Here is a 19,282-nt window from a genome sequence, read left to right as displayed (position 1 = left end):
CACTAATAAAAATAAGTACGCACTTAGACATACTAATGTTCTGAAACTGCAGAACATCAGAGAAAAGGAAATACTAAAGGTAACCAGAAATGAAAGAGAGAAGACCACAAAGCAATGGAAATGAAGTGATACTGATTTCTCAACAGCAACAACGAAAGCCGGACAGTGGAGTATCTTTAATATTTTGAGAGAAAAAAAGTTTTAATCTATAAATTTATATTAGCAAAAGTATTTTTCAGGAAGAAGGTAAATTACAGTTTCATCATAAACCCCAACTAAAGAAAAACCTAAAGGATGTACTTTGGACAGAATGTAAAATGATTCCAGGAGGAATAGTCAGAAAAAATGTGGGTAAGAAAAGAAACATTGGCAATAATAATAACCTTTGTCATGCATAATCACTCAGGTCTCTTTTCTGTTAGATTGATAGTCAGCTTGTGATTTTTTTTTTTTTACATTGCATTTAGTTGAACTGTCTCTTAGATCTTTTTTTTATTGTGGTAAATGTAGATGTAACAAAACATTTGCCATTTCAACATTCTTCAAGTGTGCAGTTCAGTGACATTAACTTATGTTCATCATGTTGTTTGATCATTACCCTTTTCCATTCCCCAATTTTTTTCATCACCCTTAACAGAAAAAAAAAAAAAATTTTTTTTTTTTTTTTTTTTTAACAGAAGCTCAGTGTCTGTGATAAAGCCAATTTCTGGCTTACATAATTTGCTGCCTCTGCTTCCATTCTAGTTCCTCTCTTCAGCTCTTCTTTTGCTCCTGTCCCACACAGATAAGTCACCTGTGCAGCTGCCTTGCCCATAGTTGCTCTCTTAGATAACATTTTTCTTGTTCTATGCCCCAGTTTCCCCTGAGCGCTCAGAAATTCATGCTGTGCATACTTCAAATCAACCAATCCCACATACTCATGGTAAATGTACTCAGTGGCCTCTGGGTTACTTCTTGGTTTGCTCCCCGCCTGCTGGTGAGCTCGCCGCTTTGTGTGGCATTCCCTTCAGTCCTCATTTGGCACCTCTCTCTACTTGTGGACCTGTGAGTAATAATCTCTGTGTGTTATTCATGCACTTCTTTGTCAGTCTTCTCTGTCTCTAACCTCATCTGTACACTTGTATATGAATCTTAAATTTACTAAATATTCTTGGTCATAAATGCAAATAACATTAGCATAGTGGGCCAAAGTTGGACACTTAAGAGTCATTGGGGTGTCCACCACTCTAAAGCAGTTCTCTTGTGAGAGGATAAATTGGTCATGGGCCAAGTACAGATGATATTAGGTGGCTCATCAGCACAAGTGAGTAACCTGTGAAAGGCACACTGTAAAACAAAACAAGATTCCAAACCCTTCAAAATCTCTGCAGGATGTAATGCATATATTAACCAAAGATTCCTAAATCTATTAATCAAATTCTCAACAGTGTCCTCTTAGCACTCCTCCCCAGCCACTGTCTGCTTGTCAACCACTAACAAACTTTGGTCTCTATACACTTGTCTATTCTAGATACTTCATATTTATCCGGTCATACAATATTTACCCTTTTCTCACTGCCTTATTTCATTCAACATGATGTTTTCAAGGTTCATCCATGTTGTAGCATGCAGCAGGACTTCATTTCTCTTTAAGGCTGAGTAATGTTCCATTGTCTGTATGTACCAAATTTTGTTTATCCATTCATCTGCTGACAGACATTTAGGATGCTTCCACATTTTGGCTCTTGTGAGAAGTGCTGCAATGAATATTGGTGTACAATTATCTGTCTGTGTTCCTTCTTTCAATTCTATTGGCTATATATCTAGGAGTAGAATGTTGATCATATGGTAAATTCTATGTCGAACTTTTTGAGGAACCATCAAACTGTTTTCCACAGTGGCTATACCATTTTACAACCCCACCAGCAATGGATGAAAGTTCCAATTTCTCCACACCCTTTCTATCACCTGTTGTTTTTTAAATCTTAGCCATCCTAGTGGTTATGAGGTGATATTTCATTGTAGTTTTGATTTGAACTTCCCTAATGACAAACGAAAGCAGGCCTAGTGGTGCAATGTTTAAGTGTTTGGCTGCTGACCAAAAGGTCAGCGGTTTGAATCTCCCAGCCACTCTGTAGAAGAAAAGACCTGGCAATCTGTTCCCATACAGATTTCAGCTCAGGAAACCTCTTGGCAGTAGTTCTACTCTGTCCTACAGTGTCACTGTGAGTTGGAATTGACTTGATGGTGCACAACAACAACAACAACAAATGACTAATGATATTGAACAACTTTTCATGTACTTGTTGATCATTTGTATTCTTTGAATAAATGTCTGCTCAGGTCCTTTGCCCATTTTTTTGATTGGGTTGTTTATCTTTTTGTTGTTAAGTTATAAGAGTTCTTTATATATCCTGGATATTAAACTCTTATCTGAAACACAGTTTCTAACTGAATCCAAAAGCATACTGAAAGGATTATGCACCACGATCAAGTGGGATTTACCTCAGGTATGCAAGGGTGGTTTGACGTTAGAAAATCTATGAATGTAATGCATCACACTAATAGAATAAAAGAAAAGAACCACGTGATCATCTCAATCAATGCAGAGAAGGCATTTGACAATTCAACACCTTTTCATGATAAAAACACTCAACAAGCTAGGAATAGAAGTGAAATCCATCGATTTGATAAACAGTATTAATGAAACATCCACAGCTAACAACATAATGGAGAAAGGCTCAGAGCTTTCCTCCTTAAGATTAGGAACAAAACAAGGATTCCTGCTCTCACCACTACTATTCAATGTTGTACTAGAAGTTTGAGCCAGAGCAATTAGGCAAGAAAAAGAAAAAAAGGCATCCAAATTGGGAAGAAAAAAGTAAAAGTATCCCTTCTCAGATGACATGATCCTATATATAGAACATCCTGGAGAATATATAAGAAAATTATTATAGCAAATAAAAGAATTCAGAAAAGTAGCAAGATACAAGATCAACATGTAAAAATCAGTAAAATTCTTATACTTCAGCACTGAGTGATCTGAAAGGGAAATTAAGGAAACAATTCCATTTATAATAGCATCTAAAATAATAAAATACCTAAGAATAAATTTAACCAGGGAACTGAAAGACTTGTACACTGAAAACTACAAAACGTTAGTGAAAGAAATTCAAGAAGACCTAAATAAATGGAAGAACATTCTGTGCTCATATATCTAAAGACTTAATATTGTTAAGATGTCAATAGCACCTAAAGTAATCTATGGATTCAATGCAATACCCATCCATATTCCAAAAGCCTTTTCTGCAGAAATGGAAAAGCCAATCCTCAAATTTATATGGAACTGCAAGGGTCCCCAAATATCCAAAGCAATCTTGAAAAAGAATTGTGTAGGAAGACTCACACTTCCTGACCTCAAAACATAGTATAAAGCCACAGTATTCAGAACAGCCTGGAACTGGTATAGTGATAGACACATAGACCAATGGAGTAGGATTGAGAGTCTAGAAATATACCTATAAATCTATTGTCAGTTGATCTTTGACAAGGGTACTAAGCCCATGCAGTGGGCAAAGAGTAGTCTCTTTAATAAATGGTGCTAGGACGACCACACCCTGTCAACATGAGATAAGGCTGAAACAACCAGCGAATTATTATCTCTTTCTTGATGTTTTTTCTAGTCCCTTCCCCGTTTACAGGCTCCTGGATGCTCACAAGAACAAAGTGTGACCACCGTTTAATCTTCCTTACGTTGTTCAGAAAAAGGTATTTGCAATGAAGAAATCGTTGGTCTTGCAAAATTCTATCATGTGATCTTGGCATCCTTTCTATCACTAAGGCATGTTTTCCAACTATCAAACCTTCTTCTTTGTTTCCAACTTTCACATTCCAATGACTGGTAATTATCAATGCAAGAAAATTACCATTTTCTTGAGTTCTTATAACACTTCCATGTTATGAGGTGTTTTGCGGATTCATCGTTGTTCTTTATCACTGCATAGTATTCCATTGTGTGAATAGACCATAATTTGTTTATCCATTCATCTATTGATGGGACCTAGGTTGTTTCTATCTTTTTGCTGTTGTGAACAGTGCTGCAATGGGTGTTCATATATCTATTTTTTTAATGACAGCTTTTATTTCTCTAGGATATAGTCCAAGGAGTGGGACTGCTGGATTTTATGGCACTTCTATTTCTAAGGAAGTGCCAAATCGATATCCAAAGTGGTTGTACCATATTTCATGTCTTTTTCATGACCTTTTGCTTTCTTAATGTATGATGTCCTTGATGTCATCCCACAACTCATACGGTCTTCAATCATTAGTGTTCAATGAGTCAAATTTATTCTCGAGATGGTCTCCAGGTTCAGGTGGGGTATACTCAAGGTCATATTTTGGTTCTTATGGACTTGTTTTAATTTTCTTCGACTTTAACTTAAACTTGCCTATGAGCAATTGATGATCTGTTCTGCAGTTGGCCCCTGGTCTTGTTCTGACTGATGATATTGAGCTTTTCCATAGTCTGTTTCCACAGATATAGTAGATTTGATTCCTGTGTTTTCTATCTAGTGATGTCCATGTGTATAGTCACCATTTATGCTGTTGAAAAAAGGTATTTGCAATGAAGAAACTGTTGGTCTTGCAAAATTCTATCGTGTTATCTTTAGAGTTGTTGCTATCACCAAGCCATATTTTCCAACTGCAGATCCTTATTCTTTGTTTCCATCTTTTACATTCTAATCACCAGTAATTATCAATGCATCTTGATTACGTGTTTGATCAATTTCAGACTGCAGAAGTTGGTAAAAATGCTCAACTTCCTCATCTTTGGCATTAGGGGTTGGTGAGAAGATTTGAATAATAGTTGTATTAACTGGTCTTCCTCATAGGGGTATATTATCCTATCACTGACAGCATTGTACTACAAGATAGATTTTGAAAAGTTCTTTTCGATGATTAATGTGATGATATTCCTCTTCAGATGTATATATGGAAACCCTGGCAGTGTAGTGGGTAAGTGCTATGGCTGCTAACCAAAAGGTCAGCTGTTCAAATCCACCAGGCACTCCTTGGAAACTCTATGGGGGCAGATCTACTCTGTCCTATAGGTTTGCTATGAGTTGGAGTTTTTTTTTTTTTTTTTTTTAATATATATGTATGTATGTATGCATTATTGGAAGACATATTTTAGTTGAAAAGATTATTTTTATCTCAGTTGAGGCAATGAAATTTTTATTGGGGACCAAAGAATAACATTATGAGATTTTGAGATCTCCTTTAGACGGTAGGTTTTTACAAAACTGTTTGGTTCATTGACTTTTATAAACTCACAAGGGGTGCAACTATGACCACACACCAAAGTTGGCTCACTCCTTGTTTTCGTAAATAAAGTTTTATGGGAACACAGTCCTGCTCATTAGTTTACTTGTCTATGACTGCTTTTTTGGTACTACGGCATAGCTGAGTAGTTGCAACAGAGACCTATGTCTCTCAAAATCTAAAATATTTACTACCTAGCCCTTTGCATAAAATTGCTGACCCCTGGTCTGCAGCTGCTCTGCACAATATAGTAGCCACTAGCCCCATGTGTTGATTTAAATTAAAATTAATAAAAATTAAAAATTTAATTCCTCTGCCGCATTAGCTACATTTCAGTGAGTCAGTTTAGGTAATTTGTGTGTATATAAGAATTTGTCCATTTCATCTAGGTTATCTGTTTTGTTGGTGTACAACTGTTCATGCTATTTTCTTTTAACCTTTTTTTTTTAAATTTATGTAAGGTTGGTAGTTATAATCACAGCTTCATTTTTGACTTTAGATATTTACATTTTCTCTCTTTTTTGTTTGTCAGTCTAGCTAATGGTATGCCAATTTTTAATATCATTTCAAAGAGTCATCTTTTGATTTTATTGATTCTCTCTACTATTTTTTTTTCTCTGTTTTACTTCCACTCTAATGTTTATTATTTTGTTGCTTCTTCCAAATTTGGGCTTAGTTTTCTGTTTTATTTTTATTTCTTCAAGGTGTAAAGTTGGATTGTTGATTGGAGATCTTGCTCCTTTTTTAATGTAGGCATTTACAAATATAAATTTCTGAGCACTGCCTTTCATAAGTTTTTTTTTTGTATTTTTTTATTTCATCTGTATTTTGTAATTTCAATTGTGATTTATTCTTTGACTCATTGGTTGTTCAAGACTCTGGTAATTATTTTCCACATATTTGTGAGTTCTCTAATTTTCCCTCTGTTATGGATTTCTAGTTTCATTCTATTGTGGTTGGACAAGGTACTTTGTATGACTTCAGTCTTTTCAAACTTGTTGAGGACTTTTTTGGTGGCCTAACATATGGTTTATTTTGATGAATATTCAATGTGTACTTGAAAAGAACATATATTCTGCCATTGTTCGGTTGAGTATTCTATATATGTCTATTATGTAGAGTTGGTTTAGAGCATTGTTCATTCCTCTACCTCTTATTGATCTTCTGTCTAGATGTTCTATGCATTTTTGAAATTGATGTTTTAAAGTCTCCAACTATAATTGTAGAAGTGTCTATTTCTCCCTTCAGTGTGTTAATGTTTGCTTTATATATTTTTAGTTCTGTTGTTTGGTGAATATATGTTTATAGTTGTTATATCTTCTTGATGAACTGACTCTTTTATTGATAAATAATGTCCTTCTTTGTCTCTTGTGAGAGTTTTTTACTTAAAGTTTATTTTTCCTTGTGTCAGCATAGCCACTCCAGCTCTCTTTTGGTTACTATTTTTTTCTTCCTTTCACTGTCAACCTATTTGTCTTTGGATCTAAAGTGAGTCTCTTGTATGCAACATATACTTGGATCTTTTTTTAAAATCCATTCTGCCAATCTCTGTCTTCATTTACATTTAAAGTGAGTATTGGTAAGGAAGGACTTACTTCTGCCATTTTGCTATTTGTTTTCTTGTTCCTTGATTTTTTTTTTTTAATTTCTCCAAATATTGCCTTCTTTTGTGTTTGATTTTTTTCTAGTGTGCTGTTTTTATTCCACCCTTATTTCTTTTTCTGGGTAATTTTTAGTTATTTTCTTAGTGGTTACCATGGAGATCACAATTTCTAGTCTCAATTTATAACAATTTGGTTTGAAATGATACCAACTTAGCTTCAATAGCATGCAAATACACTGCTCCTATACAGCTATCCTCACTTATGTTTTTATTGTCACAATTTACATCATTATACACTGTGTATACATTAACATAGATTTATAATTATTATTTTGTGCATTTGTCTTTTAAATAATATGATAAACAAGGAGAGGAAGTACAAAACAAAAATACAATAATAATGGCTTTTAATTGGAAAAATATACTGCAAAAGACCTTTTTAAAGTGTGAAAAAGCAAAGATGTCATTTTAATAACTAAGGTGCAAATCGCAGTCTTTTCAATTGCCTTACAGGTATGTGAAAAAGAGACAATTAAAAAGGAAGATGGAAGGAGAATTGATGCATTTGAATGGTGGTGTTGGTGGAGAATATTGAATATACCATGGACTCTCAGAATCAATTTGATGGTAATGGGTTTGATTTTGGTTTTCCTCACTTCTACTTCTAGTCTTCCTTTTTCACCTTTAACTCCTGCTGCCTTATATGAGTTCACATTTAGCTAATCCCTTCAGTAAGTAGTGATCCAGCTTATGTAAAGTCCAGTTTATATTTATTTCCTTACTATCTCCTTAAAAAATTATTTTATTTTGTTTTTATTGTTGTAGTTGAGAATATACACAGCAGAACATGCACCAATTCAACAATTCTACATGTACAATTCAGTGACATTGATTACATTCTCCAAATTGTGCAGCCATTCTCATCATCCTTTTCTGAATTGTTCCTCCCCTATTAACATAAACTTACTGCCCCCTAAGTTTTCTATCTGATCTTTTGAGTTTCTGTTAACAATTTAATCCTGTGCTGAAAGATCTTAAAAGAGTGCAATGCTCAGGGAAGACATTCTTTACTAGTTAAGCTAAACTAATGTATTGCATTGGGCAAATCTGCTGCAAAAGACCTCTTCAAAGTGTTAAAAAGCAAAGATGCCACCTTGAGGACTAAGGTGTGCCAGACCCAAGCCATGGTATTTTCAATCACCTCACATGCATGTGAAAGAGGGGCAATGAACAAGGAAGAACAAAGAAGAATTGATAACTTTGAATTATGGTGTTGACGAAGAATTGAATATACCATGGCCTACCACAGGAACAAGTAAATCTGTCCTGGAAGAAGTACAGCCAGAATGCTCCTTAGAAGCAAGGATGGCGAGACTTCATCTCATGTAGTTAGGACATATTATCAGAAAGGACCAGTTCCTGGAGAAAGACATCATGCTTGGTAAAGTACAGAGTTAGCAAAAAAGAGAAAGACCTTCAATGAGCTGGACTGACACAGTGGCTGAAACAATGGCCTAAGACATAGCAACAATTATAAGGATGGCACAGTACTGGGCAATGTTTCATTCTGTTGTACATAGGGTTGCTATGAGTTGGAACTGACTTGAAGGCACCTAACGATAACAACAACATTGTTTGGTTTTCATAAATATAGAATTCTTAGTTGACAGCTTTTTTTTTTTTCCTTTCAGTCCTTTAAATACGTAATTCCTTTGTCTTCTGCCTCAATGGTTTCTAATTAGAAATCAGCTCTTATACAATCCTTTGTATATGACTTAAATACTTGTTGCTTTCAAGATTTTCTCTTTGTCTTTCAGCAGTTTGATTATAATGTGTCTCAGTGTTGATCTCTTTGACTTTATTCTACTTGGAATTCCTTAAGCTTCTTGGATACTTTGTGTCTTTTCATCAAATTTGGGAAGTTTGGGGCTATTATTTCTTTAAATATGTTTTCTGCTCCTTTCTCTCTGTCTTCTTGTTCTGGGATTCCTTTCAAGTGTATGTTAGTGTTTTTTACTTTTAAGCATCCATGTTTTCTCCTTTATTGACTTATTATTTATATCTCTTTAAGAAACTGCTTTAGTGTTTGCCTGAGAGTTTACTCTCTCTCTCTCTATATATATTTTAAATATATGAGTTCACTTTCAAAATAATATTATACCACTTCATGTGTAGTGTAAGGACCTAGTCACAGTTTATTCCCAATTGTTCTTTCCTTTCCATTTGCCATTGTTATAATACATTTCACCTTTATATCTGCTATAAACATACAATCCATTGTTACTCTCATTACTTTAAACAACTATCATTTAAAAAAAATAGTTAAAATTAGAACAGTTAAAAACTAAAAATATATATTTGCCTTCATTTATTTCATTTCTGTACTTTCCCTTTGTGTAGATCCAAGTTTCTAACCTATATTATATTCCATTTGCCTAAAGAATCTTCTTTAACATTTTTTGTATAGTAAGCCTTCTAGCAATGAATTCTCTTGTTTTGTTTGCTGATACAGTTTTAGGTCCCTGGGTGGTGCAAACAATTTGTGCTTGAGTAATAACCTAAAGGTTGGTGATTCAAATCCAACCAGTGGTGCTAAGGAAGAAAGGCCTGGTGATCTGCTTCTGTAAAGATTACAGCCAATAAAACCCTAGGGAGAAGTTCTACTCTGTAGCGCAAGGGATTGCTGTGAGTTGGAATCAACTTGACAGCAATAGGTTTGGTTTTGGTTTAAAGTCTGTTTATTCTTTATTTTTGAAGGTTATTTTTGCTGGGTAGGCAATTTCTTTCATCACTTTAAAGATTTCACTTGCATGCTTTCTTCTTGCTTAAATGGGTTCTGACAAGAAGTCTGCTGTAATTATAATTCTTATCTTTCTTCCTCTTTGAGTAATGTATGTTTTCTCTCTGGCTGTCTACCACATATTCCCATCATTTCTCTGTGGATGTTGTTATTGTTGTTAGCTGCTGTCAAGTTAGTTCTGACTCATAGTGACCTTATGTATAACAGAATGAAATGTTGCCTGGTCCTCTGTCAGCCTCACAATTGTTAATATGTTTGAGCCCATTGTTGTAGCCATTGTGTCAATTCATCTAATTGAGGGTATCCCTCTTTTTTGCCGGCCCTCTACTTTCTTAAGCATGACGTCCATCTCTGGAAATTGGTCCCCCTGGTGACATACCCAAAGTAAGCAAGACAAAGTCTTGCTATCTTCGCTTCTGAGAATTCTGGTTGTGCTTCCTCTAAGAGCGATTTGTTTGTTCTTCTGGAAGTCCGTGGGTACACCTTCTTTTTTTCCCTCTCTGTTACTTTTCTCCAGTTGCAGTGGGTTTTTGCCAGTGTTTTTAGGCAACCGTTTTGGTTCACATCCCCCTGCAGTTTAAGACTTTTGACCCTCAGGTCAGGTAAGATATATAGGTTTGGGTGAGATTTCAGTGGTGACTTCTGTGCCCTTTCACCCAGCTACAAAGGGATTCCACCAATGTCCTCTGGCTAGAGGTATTGATTGCCTACAAAGGTTTTCGTCCCAAAAGGAGGTAGGGGAAATGGTTCTGGTTGAATTTTCCTCAGTGGCTGCAGTTCCCGTAACAGAGCCAGTACCACAGTGAACTTTTTTTCAGGGTTTTAGTTCCTAACATTTCCTAGGAAAAAAGTCTCTAAGAGGGAGGAATTCCTTAGAGTCTGTAGACTTCAAGGTCTTCACATAATCACACTAGCTCACATTCAGCCTTTAGTTGTTGTTAATTGTTGTGGCTCATGGTGACCTTATATATAACAGAATGAAACGTTGCCTGGTGCTGCACCATGTTTGTGACCATTGGTATGTTTGAGTCTGCTACTCACGTTCAGTCTTTAGCAATTCATTAAAATTTTTATTTTTTCTACTAGCTTATATCACTTTTGGTGATGTCTGTTCTAGGTAAGCAAATTCCTGTTTATAGCTGTAGGAATTTCTCTTTCTAGAGTTCCAGTTAGCTGTTTGACCTGTGACCTGAGTTCTCTTATGGATTCATGAAAAGTTATTAATTTCTAGTTTGTCCCAAAATTTTCTTGTTGCAATGATGAGAGTGATAATCTTTCTGCATATTTTGGCTGAAACTGGAAGTTATATGATTGATAGTTTCACTCTGTTTACTGTGAATGTATCTCTTTCATGAAGTACTTGAGCATCATGTCTTGCTTCATTTATGGAAAATTCATTGCAATTATTTCCTTAGTTTTTCTTCTCAGATTTTACTATATCCTTAAAAATGTTGGAGCCAATTAATGGCTCATCTATATTTTTAATCCCCTTTTCTCTGTTTGCTTTATTATGTGTCAGTTTCTCAGAATGATTACCCCATCTTGACCAGTGTGAAGTTTAAGATTTATTATGTATATTAATATTTTTTATTTCAGTGGCCATGTTTTTTTCCTAAATAAAAATGAAATATTTTTTAAGTCTCTTTGATCATACTTTATTTCTTCCTGATATTTTTTAACAATAACCTATTCATTGTAAATGGAAATTTTGCCTTTACTTAACTCACTTGAACATCTTAAATATTTCTATTTTAATAGACTTTTCGGGCTGTGTCATAATCTGGATTTCATATAGAGTAATTCCTTTTCTGTTTATTAATTTTGTGCATGTGTCTTGTTCACATGTCTTGAAATTTTGGCATGTGGGCTAATTTGAATTGGTTTTCCTCTCTTTGTTCCTCTGTGCTCATCTTCCTCTGCCTGGAAATTGCTTTTACTTGGATCTTTGTGACCACTTTATCAATCCAAAATCCAGTCTTGTAAGAATTGTTCAGAAATACTGACCCCATAAATATGTTGGAAATATGGCAGATACCATATGTACAAATCAATTCCTGGAGTATTTTGTAGGTATTTTTTCCCTTAGTCTTTAAACCCATGCTTCTAATTAAGGCAAAGTATTTGCAGTTTAAAAGTTTGGCAGTGTTTCCCCCCGCCCCCTGCTGAATTTTAGTTTCATTTTATGTGTATGGGAGCTGAACCTCAACTCTAAAAATAATGACATTTGGCTACTGAACCATAAGACAATTATCACACTAAAAAAAATAGCTTTGATACTAACTACTATCTGATGAAGAGTCCATAATCAAATTTCTCCAACCATCACAATGCTGTTCTTTATTGGTTTTTATTTTAAATTCAGGTTTTAATAAAAGATCATCAATTGCATTTAGTTTCTTTTAATGTTGAACAGCTTCCCAACCATGTTTAGTGTCTCATATCATTGGCATTTTTTAAAGATTCAAGGCCAATTTTTTGTAGATGTAGATGTGGGGAAAGAGACCAGATTTTTTTTTTTTTTGGCGTAAATAACTTTTTTTTTTTTTAGGGTAACAAGAATGGTAGGAAAGACATATTCCTTTTAACATCCCCTAAATTGTTGTTCTCTTAACCCCTTAGGCTTAACCATTAAGCTGATGGTCTACCAGAGGAGTAGTTGTTCCTCTCAAGAGTGCACCCATCTTTCTGGGACTGCCCGTACTAACCACTTCTTTGGGCATTCTTATGTCACCAGCAGAAAGGTATGAAATAGTTGAAAACAATGGTATTTAAATCAACACCAAGGCCACACTGTACAAAAAGGCTAAAGTTTTGCCCTTAATCTATTTTTTTTCACAAGTTGTATTTAGCTGTCCATTTTAGGTCATCACAGGTAATGCAATTTGATTAAATGATAATATGGAGATATTCCAATAACAAAATGCCAAGAAAAAAAGATGCTCCACGTTTGAATAAAATAGTGCCTGTGCACAATGGCCAGAGTAGAAAACCTCATTATTTGTGGGACATCAGTAGGGTATTGCCTCAGTAGTGGGGAAAATTAAACCTTGACTAAACACTGCTCTGGTCCCACCTAAAAAAGTTTAAAACCAAGATCTGAAAGGATATGACTGTTCCCAAGTAAATGAACCACCAGATGATAGAATTAGTGGACAATTGAGGGTTTGAAGCAGAGTCCTCTGATGCTGCTATAACAGAAATACCAAAAGTGGATGGTTTTAACAAAGAGAAGTTTATTCTCTCACAGTCCAGTAGGCTAGAAGTCCGAATTCAGGGCACTGGCTTCAGGGGAAAGCTTTCTCTCTCTGTTGGCTATGGAGGAAGGTCCTTGTGATGCATTAGTCTTCCCTTGGTCTGGGAGCATCTCAGCACAGGAACCTCAGGTCCAAAGGACGTGCTCTGCTCCCAGCACTGTTTTCTTGGTGGTATGAGGTCTTCATGTCTCTCTACTCACTTCTCTTTTTTATATTTCAAAATAGATTGGCTTAAGACACTATCTAATCTTGTAGAAAAAAAAAAATCTTGTAGATCTCATCAATATAACTGCCACTAAGCCATCTCATCACATCGTAGTGATAGGATTTACAACACGTCAGGAAATCACATCAGATGACAAAACAGTAGACAATCATACAATACTGGGAATCATGACCTAGCCAAGTTGACAGGTATTTTTAGTGGACACAATTCAATCCATGACAGGTGGTGTAAATGGTTAACACACTCTGCTGCTGACCGAAAGGTTGGAATCTTGAGTCCACCCAGAGGCACCTCAGAAAAGGCCTGGTAATCTATTTCTAAGAAATCAGCCATTGAAAACCTTATGGAGCACAATTCGACTCTGACACACATGGAGTCATCATGAGCTGAAGTCTACTCACTGGCAACTGGTTTTGTTTTTTGGGGGGATCTGAAGACAGATAAGGTGGAGGACTACAGAGGAAGATGAAGAAATATTTTAGGGTGGTGTGTATGTTCATTGCATTTATTCTGGTAATAATTTCACAGGTGTAGTGTATGACAAAGCTTGTTAAATTCTACACTTTATATATGTACCATTTATTATATGTCAATTATGCTCAATAAAGGGGTTAAAAATTTGAATTGTGCAAAAATTTTACTTCTATAAATTAGTCCTAAGGAAATACCTGCCTATATTCATAGAGACATGTGTATAAAGTGCAGTAGTAATATTTGTAATAAGAATAATTAAAAACAACCTAAAAATACCAGAGGTGGAGTAAATAAATTTATTACTGTACATCCATATAAGAAGGAGCCCTGGTGGTACAGTGGTTAAGGGCTCAGCTGCTAACCCAAAAGTTGGCAGTTCAAACTCACCAGTGGCTCTGTGGGAGAAAGATGGGACAGTCTGCTTCTGTAAAGATTTACAGCTTTGAAAACCTCATGGAAGCAGTTCTATCTGTCATATAGGGTCACTATGTGTTGGAATAGACTCAACTGCAATGGGTTTGGTTTTGGGTTTGCCCATGTCAGTATATTGGGCAGTCATTAAAAAGATGGTGGTGGATCTATAGGGGCATGGGATGTTTTCCAAGAAAAATGTAAAAGTAAAGGGATTTGAGGGATTGCCTTTTCTTGCTGTACAGTAGCCTATGTACTTGCAATGATCATTGCAACTGGAAAGGTTATATCACCACACACAGTATTTTAAGAAATCACCATTTTAAAATACAGTGTTCAATTTACGAAAAAGAAAAAAGGTACTGCAAAGGCAAAAGCAAAATGAAGGCAGGAACTCAATCAGATCAGTGAATACCAATCTGGTTTTTACCCCATGGGTTTCTGCTGAATCCCAGATGCTCCACTTTAATGATTTCCCTTAGCCTAGGGCATGCATTGGGTAGAGATTTAATTTAGGCCCCTGCATAATACAAAATCCCAATGTACTCATCAGGAAACTGTCATCACTGGTTCTGCCTGAGTAGAAGTGAAAATTTTATCTTCATAACTTCAAATTAGCTCTCTGGTTTCCAGCTAGTGATGGCTTTGGCAGTACAGCTGTTGCCTTACCTTTGGTCAAAGAAAACAAAGCAGAATCCTGTTGTCTATGAGTGATAATAATTCATTTAGACTTTTCTGGAGAACCAATTGAAAAGACCCCATTTGTGAGATGTCAATGACCAGATGAAAAGCATTTTATAAGTGGCCATTGGAACAAAGCAAGTTTGTGAAAGAAGCTTTAAATAAGTGCAAGTCAATATTAAATAAATTCAATAATTTGTACTACTTTTAGTGCCCTATTTCACTTAGTCACAGTGAATCAGACAATTGTAAATTACAGATTACACAAATCAGAAGCAACATGAGAATAGATTTGTGTTTTTATAGGTAAAAATAAATTATTACATGAGAATGATGAAGTGGCCTTAGAATCAGCAAACCACTGGCCCGTAAACAGTGATCAGTTGTTTGGCAGCTGAAAGATGAGAGACAAAGATGGTTTCAGGATTCATTTGTAATGAAATTGAAACCAGATTATTTGTCTAGGGCACATAATCTTTACTGTGCAAAGAAAAGACAAGTTGATGAGATACAGCTAATTAGAGAAAATATAAATCCCCTATATGGTGAATAGGAGCCCTGGTGACACAGTGGTTAAAGCACTTGGCTGCTAATGGAAAGGTCAGTCTTTCAGACCTGTCAGCTGCTCTGTAGGAGAAAGATGTGACAGTCACCTTCCATAAAGATTAAAGCTTTGGAAACCCTGTGGGGCAGTTCTACTCTGTCTTATAAGTTTGCTATGAGTTGGAATTGACTCGACGGCAAATGGGTTTGGGTTTTGGTATACAGTGAGTGAAGACTATGTGAGAAAATGAAATTTCTAGAGCCACAAAGACTTCTTGCAACCTTTCACACTGGAGATTTTGGCCACCAAGCTGCATATAACAGCAAAGTTCTTGGAAATTTTATCTGAGTCTGAGATCTCCCTCAATATGTTGACTGTCTCTGCAGAACTTTCTGCCTACCTTCTATGGCCACGCAGTTGGAATTCTTTGTCTTGCTCCTCATCAACCCCAATCTATGACTTTTCTCTCCCATAGTTCCAGGACTTTATATTCTTATCAAATTTATGGCTTTTAGTGCATCCCCCAAAGTTAATTAAAAATAATGATAGAATAACAACACAAATGATTTTGTTAAGTGCATAGCTTAGGCAAATGTTTTAGAATGAGAAAAGTGAATCAGTATGTCCATCACAAAAAATTCTACATAGATTAAGATGATTAGTTAATAACTTAAATAATTAAACTGAACTCTCCTTCTTGTAATAATTTTGTGCCATTCTCTCATGTATTCTTATTTAGTTTGTAGTACAGACATTTAAGTGTATGCAGCTTTATTCCAATTCTCTACCATGCTCTGTCCTTATTTCAGCACCTGATACGTTGAAAATGCTTTCCCAAAGTTCTCCTGATAGCTGCCTTCACCTCCTTGTTCTTCAGGCTATAGATGAGGGGGTTCAGCATGGGAGTGACCACAGTGTACTGCACAGAGAAGATCAACTCTATGGGGGAACCTGAGTTTGGCATAAGATAACGCAACAAACCTGAGCCATAGTAAAGTGTCACTGCAGAGAGGTGGGAGGAGCAGGTGGAGAAGGCCTTGCTTCTGCCTGAGGTAGAGCTGATGCTCAAGATGGTGGAAATAATGTGTGCATAGGATAAGAAGACCAAAAGGAAAGTTCCCAGACCATGCAGGAAAGTGGAACACAGCAAGGCAACGATGTTCTTGGAGACATCAGAGCAGGACAGAGGGAGGATAGACGGCATCTCACAGCTGAAATGGTGGATTATTTGGACCCCACAGAACACCAAGTTCATAGCTAAGAGGCTATTAATGAGTGCATCCAGGAAGCCTAGTCCCCAAGACCCCCACACAAGCTGCATATACAGCTGTTTACTCATGATCTGTCCATAGAGCAGAGGGTGGCAGATGGCAGCATAGCGGTCATAGGCCATCACTGAGAGAAGACAGGCTTCTGTCCCTGCAGTGAAAGATACAAAGAAGACCTGAGCCAGACAGCCCCTTACTGATGTGGTTTTTGTCTGAGACAGGAGGTTCTCTAGCATCTTGGGGACAGTGACAGAAGAGAAGCAAAGATCAATGAAAGAGAGGTGACTCAGGAAGAAGTACATGGGGGTGTGGAGGTAGGAATCAATCCTGATCAGCAAAAGCATCATGAGGTTCCCCATCAGGGTCAGGAGGTAAATCATGAAGAAGAGCACAAAGAGCAGAACCTGGACGTGGGGGGCCACAGACAGCCCAAGGAGGATGAACTCAGTGACGGTACTGTGGTTCCTCAAGGCCATTTACAAAGGCTGTTCCCTAGAAATGATATAAAAAAGCATGACCACCAAAGTTCTACTATGCTTCAAGATGATTCTTTTCTAACAGTATTATTCAGTAAATATTTTTAGTTCCTACTGTGGCCTAGGTTTTTGGTCAGTTAAATGGAAGTTAAAGATCAATGACATGTGGTCCGTGCTCTTAAAATGTTTCCAGTCCACTGAAGGACATGAAGACAGGACATTATAAAACAGTGTAATAGGTGCAAGGGGAGCTCAAAATATGACTTAGAGAGGGATCAGCAATTACATTACACTGTGAGGATTTGAGCAAAACTTTTAAGAAAGCATTTGATTGCTCTTGGCAAATAGGTATCAGGGGGACACTCAGCTTGCATGAACAATGTGTTCAGAAGTTCAAGACTGAGAAGAAGCAAGTCATGTTTGGTAAAAAATGGGGAGTTCTGAAAAGCTGATGCCCAGAGTATGAGTGAGCATCATAGATCAATGGCTCAGCACGTGAACTCTTGGGTCAGGCTACGTTCAAATACCAGCTCCACCACTAACTAGCAGTATGACCTTGTACACGATATGTAAATCTCTGTGCTTCAATTTCCTTATATGAAAAATGCAGATAATAATGGCAGTACAAAAGACTTTGAGGATTAAGTATGAGATTATATAAAAACCTATTTGAAAAGAAAACTACTCTTAACTATTCAGTGTATATTTTTCATTATTATTATTATCATCATCAGTATTATTCTTTGAGATTATAATTCTAGGCAAAAATTAGATAAATTCTCATATATGGTGAAGTATTATCAAAAATCAAAGTTTTCGCTACTACTGCCATTGTTATTATTATCCTTTATCAAGAGGGGGGAAGAAAGTCACCTTGGAATCGCCACTGGTAGCTACCATCCCCTTCTCATGACTCTAGTTGGAAGGCGAATTGGCAGTTTGGAATTATTTGGGAGTGGATCCTCTCCCTTAAAAGAATAAACAACTTTGGAGTCATTGAAGGTATCTTCACTCAGAAAGGAAAGTATGGAATTGCACCTACAGAGTATAACTGCCAGACTCCAGAAACAACAAGGCAGAGATGAAGTGGTTGGGACTCGGTGTAGACCACTAGGTCCATCCTCTATAGCGATATGAGGGTGAATGTGTATCACAAGAAAGATCGAAATCTCTGGGCAAGTAAGCAAGAGGAATACTTGAGAGGGTTTCATGCCAGAGGAACACTTGAAGTGTAGCAGCTGCCAGCATAGAGAACCCTGCTCAGCACTACATGTTCTGGACCATTCTCCCAGACAATATAAGGAAAGAGTTGGAAACTGACCCTAAAGGAGTGTGACAGTTTGAATCTCACCATCTGCTGAAAATACCCAGTGCTACTAATCCGAATCGATGGCAGTGGGTTTTTTTTTTTTTTTTTTTTTTTACTAATCCCTGCCCCACAGGAGGAAGTCCAATACTAGTTACTTTCCTAAGCTTATATTCTGAAGCCTGCTTAAAACACGAATAGAACATTCAATCCTTAATATGTCTCTGTTGTATAGATATATGAATTAGCTTCTCTGACTTTCATCGTGAGACACTATTCTCAGTTTCCATATACCATACTACTCCCTCATGGCCAGATTGGGCTCATGTTCTTCCACTCTGTTTTTCTTAAGTCTTCAGGTCTGGTTTGTAACAATATTCTGCCTGCTTGAACATACGAGTGTTTACCCATGACTTCCAGCTATACACTTACACCCTGAAGTCTGACCGTTGGTTCACTCACGGGACTTATTTTGGTGGCCAACTCAATTTCCTAGTCATGGCCATTACCAATAAGTGCAAAGCCTGAACAAGGGGGATTTCTGAATTTCTGTTTATTGACTGTTCAGCCATAAACCCAGGCTCAAAATCCTTCCCATGACCCAAATACAGATTACCTGTACATCTTGTCCAATTAAGTGATCTGTTCTTCAACTTGGCTGCAGGACTTTTATTTGAATTTATCTACTAAGAAGGAAGATGAACTGAAGAAGGTAGCTTTCTATGTCTTGTATCGTGCTTGAGTTTGTAAAATCTTATGATCATGAAAAATTTTACTGGATTTTGCACTAATAAAGTGAAACAGCCTTTGAACAATTCCTTCTTTCAAAGGGTCTCAAACACCCTTTGATTTTTCCTGTTTCTAAAATCATGTCTCACCTATACATAGTATTGTCTAGTTTAACCAATCTGCAGAGCAGCCGTGTTTAGGCAGCTAGT

At 36.5% G+C, this 19,282-nt stretch overlaps 1 protein-coding gene across 1 annotated transcript; it reads right to left on the bottom strand.

Annotated features, from left to right (window-relative positions):
- Positions 1-16,099: 16,099 nt before the first annotated feature.
- On the bottom strand, positions 16,100-17,038 carry LOC126076319 (olfactory receptor 8S1-like). Its single transcript, XM_049884873.1, has one exon. It carries the CDS (start codon positions 17,036-17,038, stop codon positions 16,100-16,102), a length of 939 nt encoding a protein of 312 aa, XP_049740830.1.
- Between the last annotated feature and the right edge of the window lie 2,244 nt (positions 17,039-19,282).

This window comes from Elephas maximus, chromosome 4 (assembly GCF_024166365.1).
Source record: "Elephas maximus indicus isolate mEleMax1 chromosome 4, mEleMax1 primary haplotype, whole genome shotgun sequence".
Classification (NCBI taxonomy): Eukaryota; Metazoa; Chordata; class Mammalia; order Proboscidea; family Elephantidae; genus Elephas; species Elephas maximus.
This window is presented reverse-complemented; position numbering and strand designations above follow the sequence as displayed.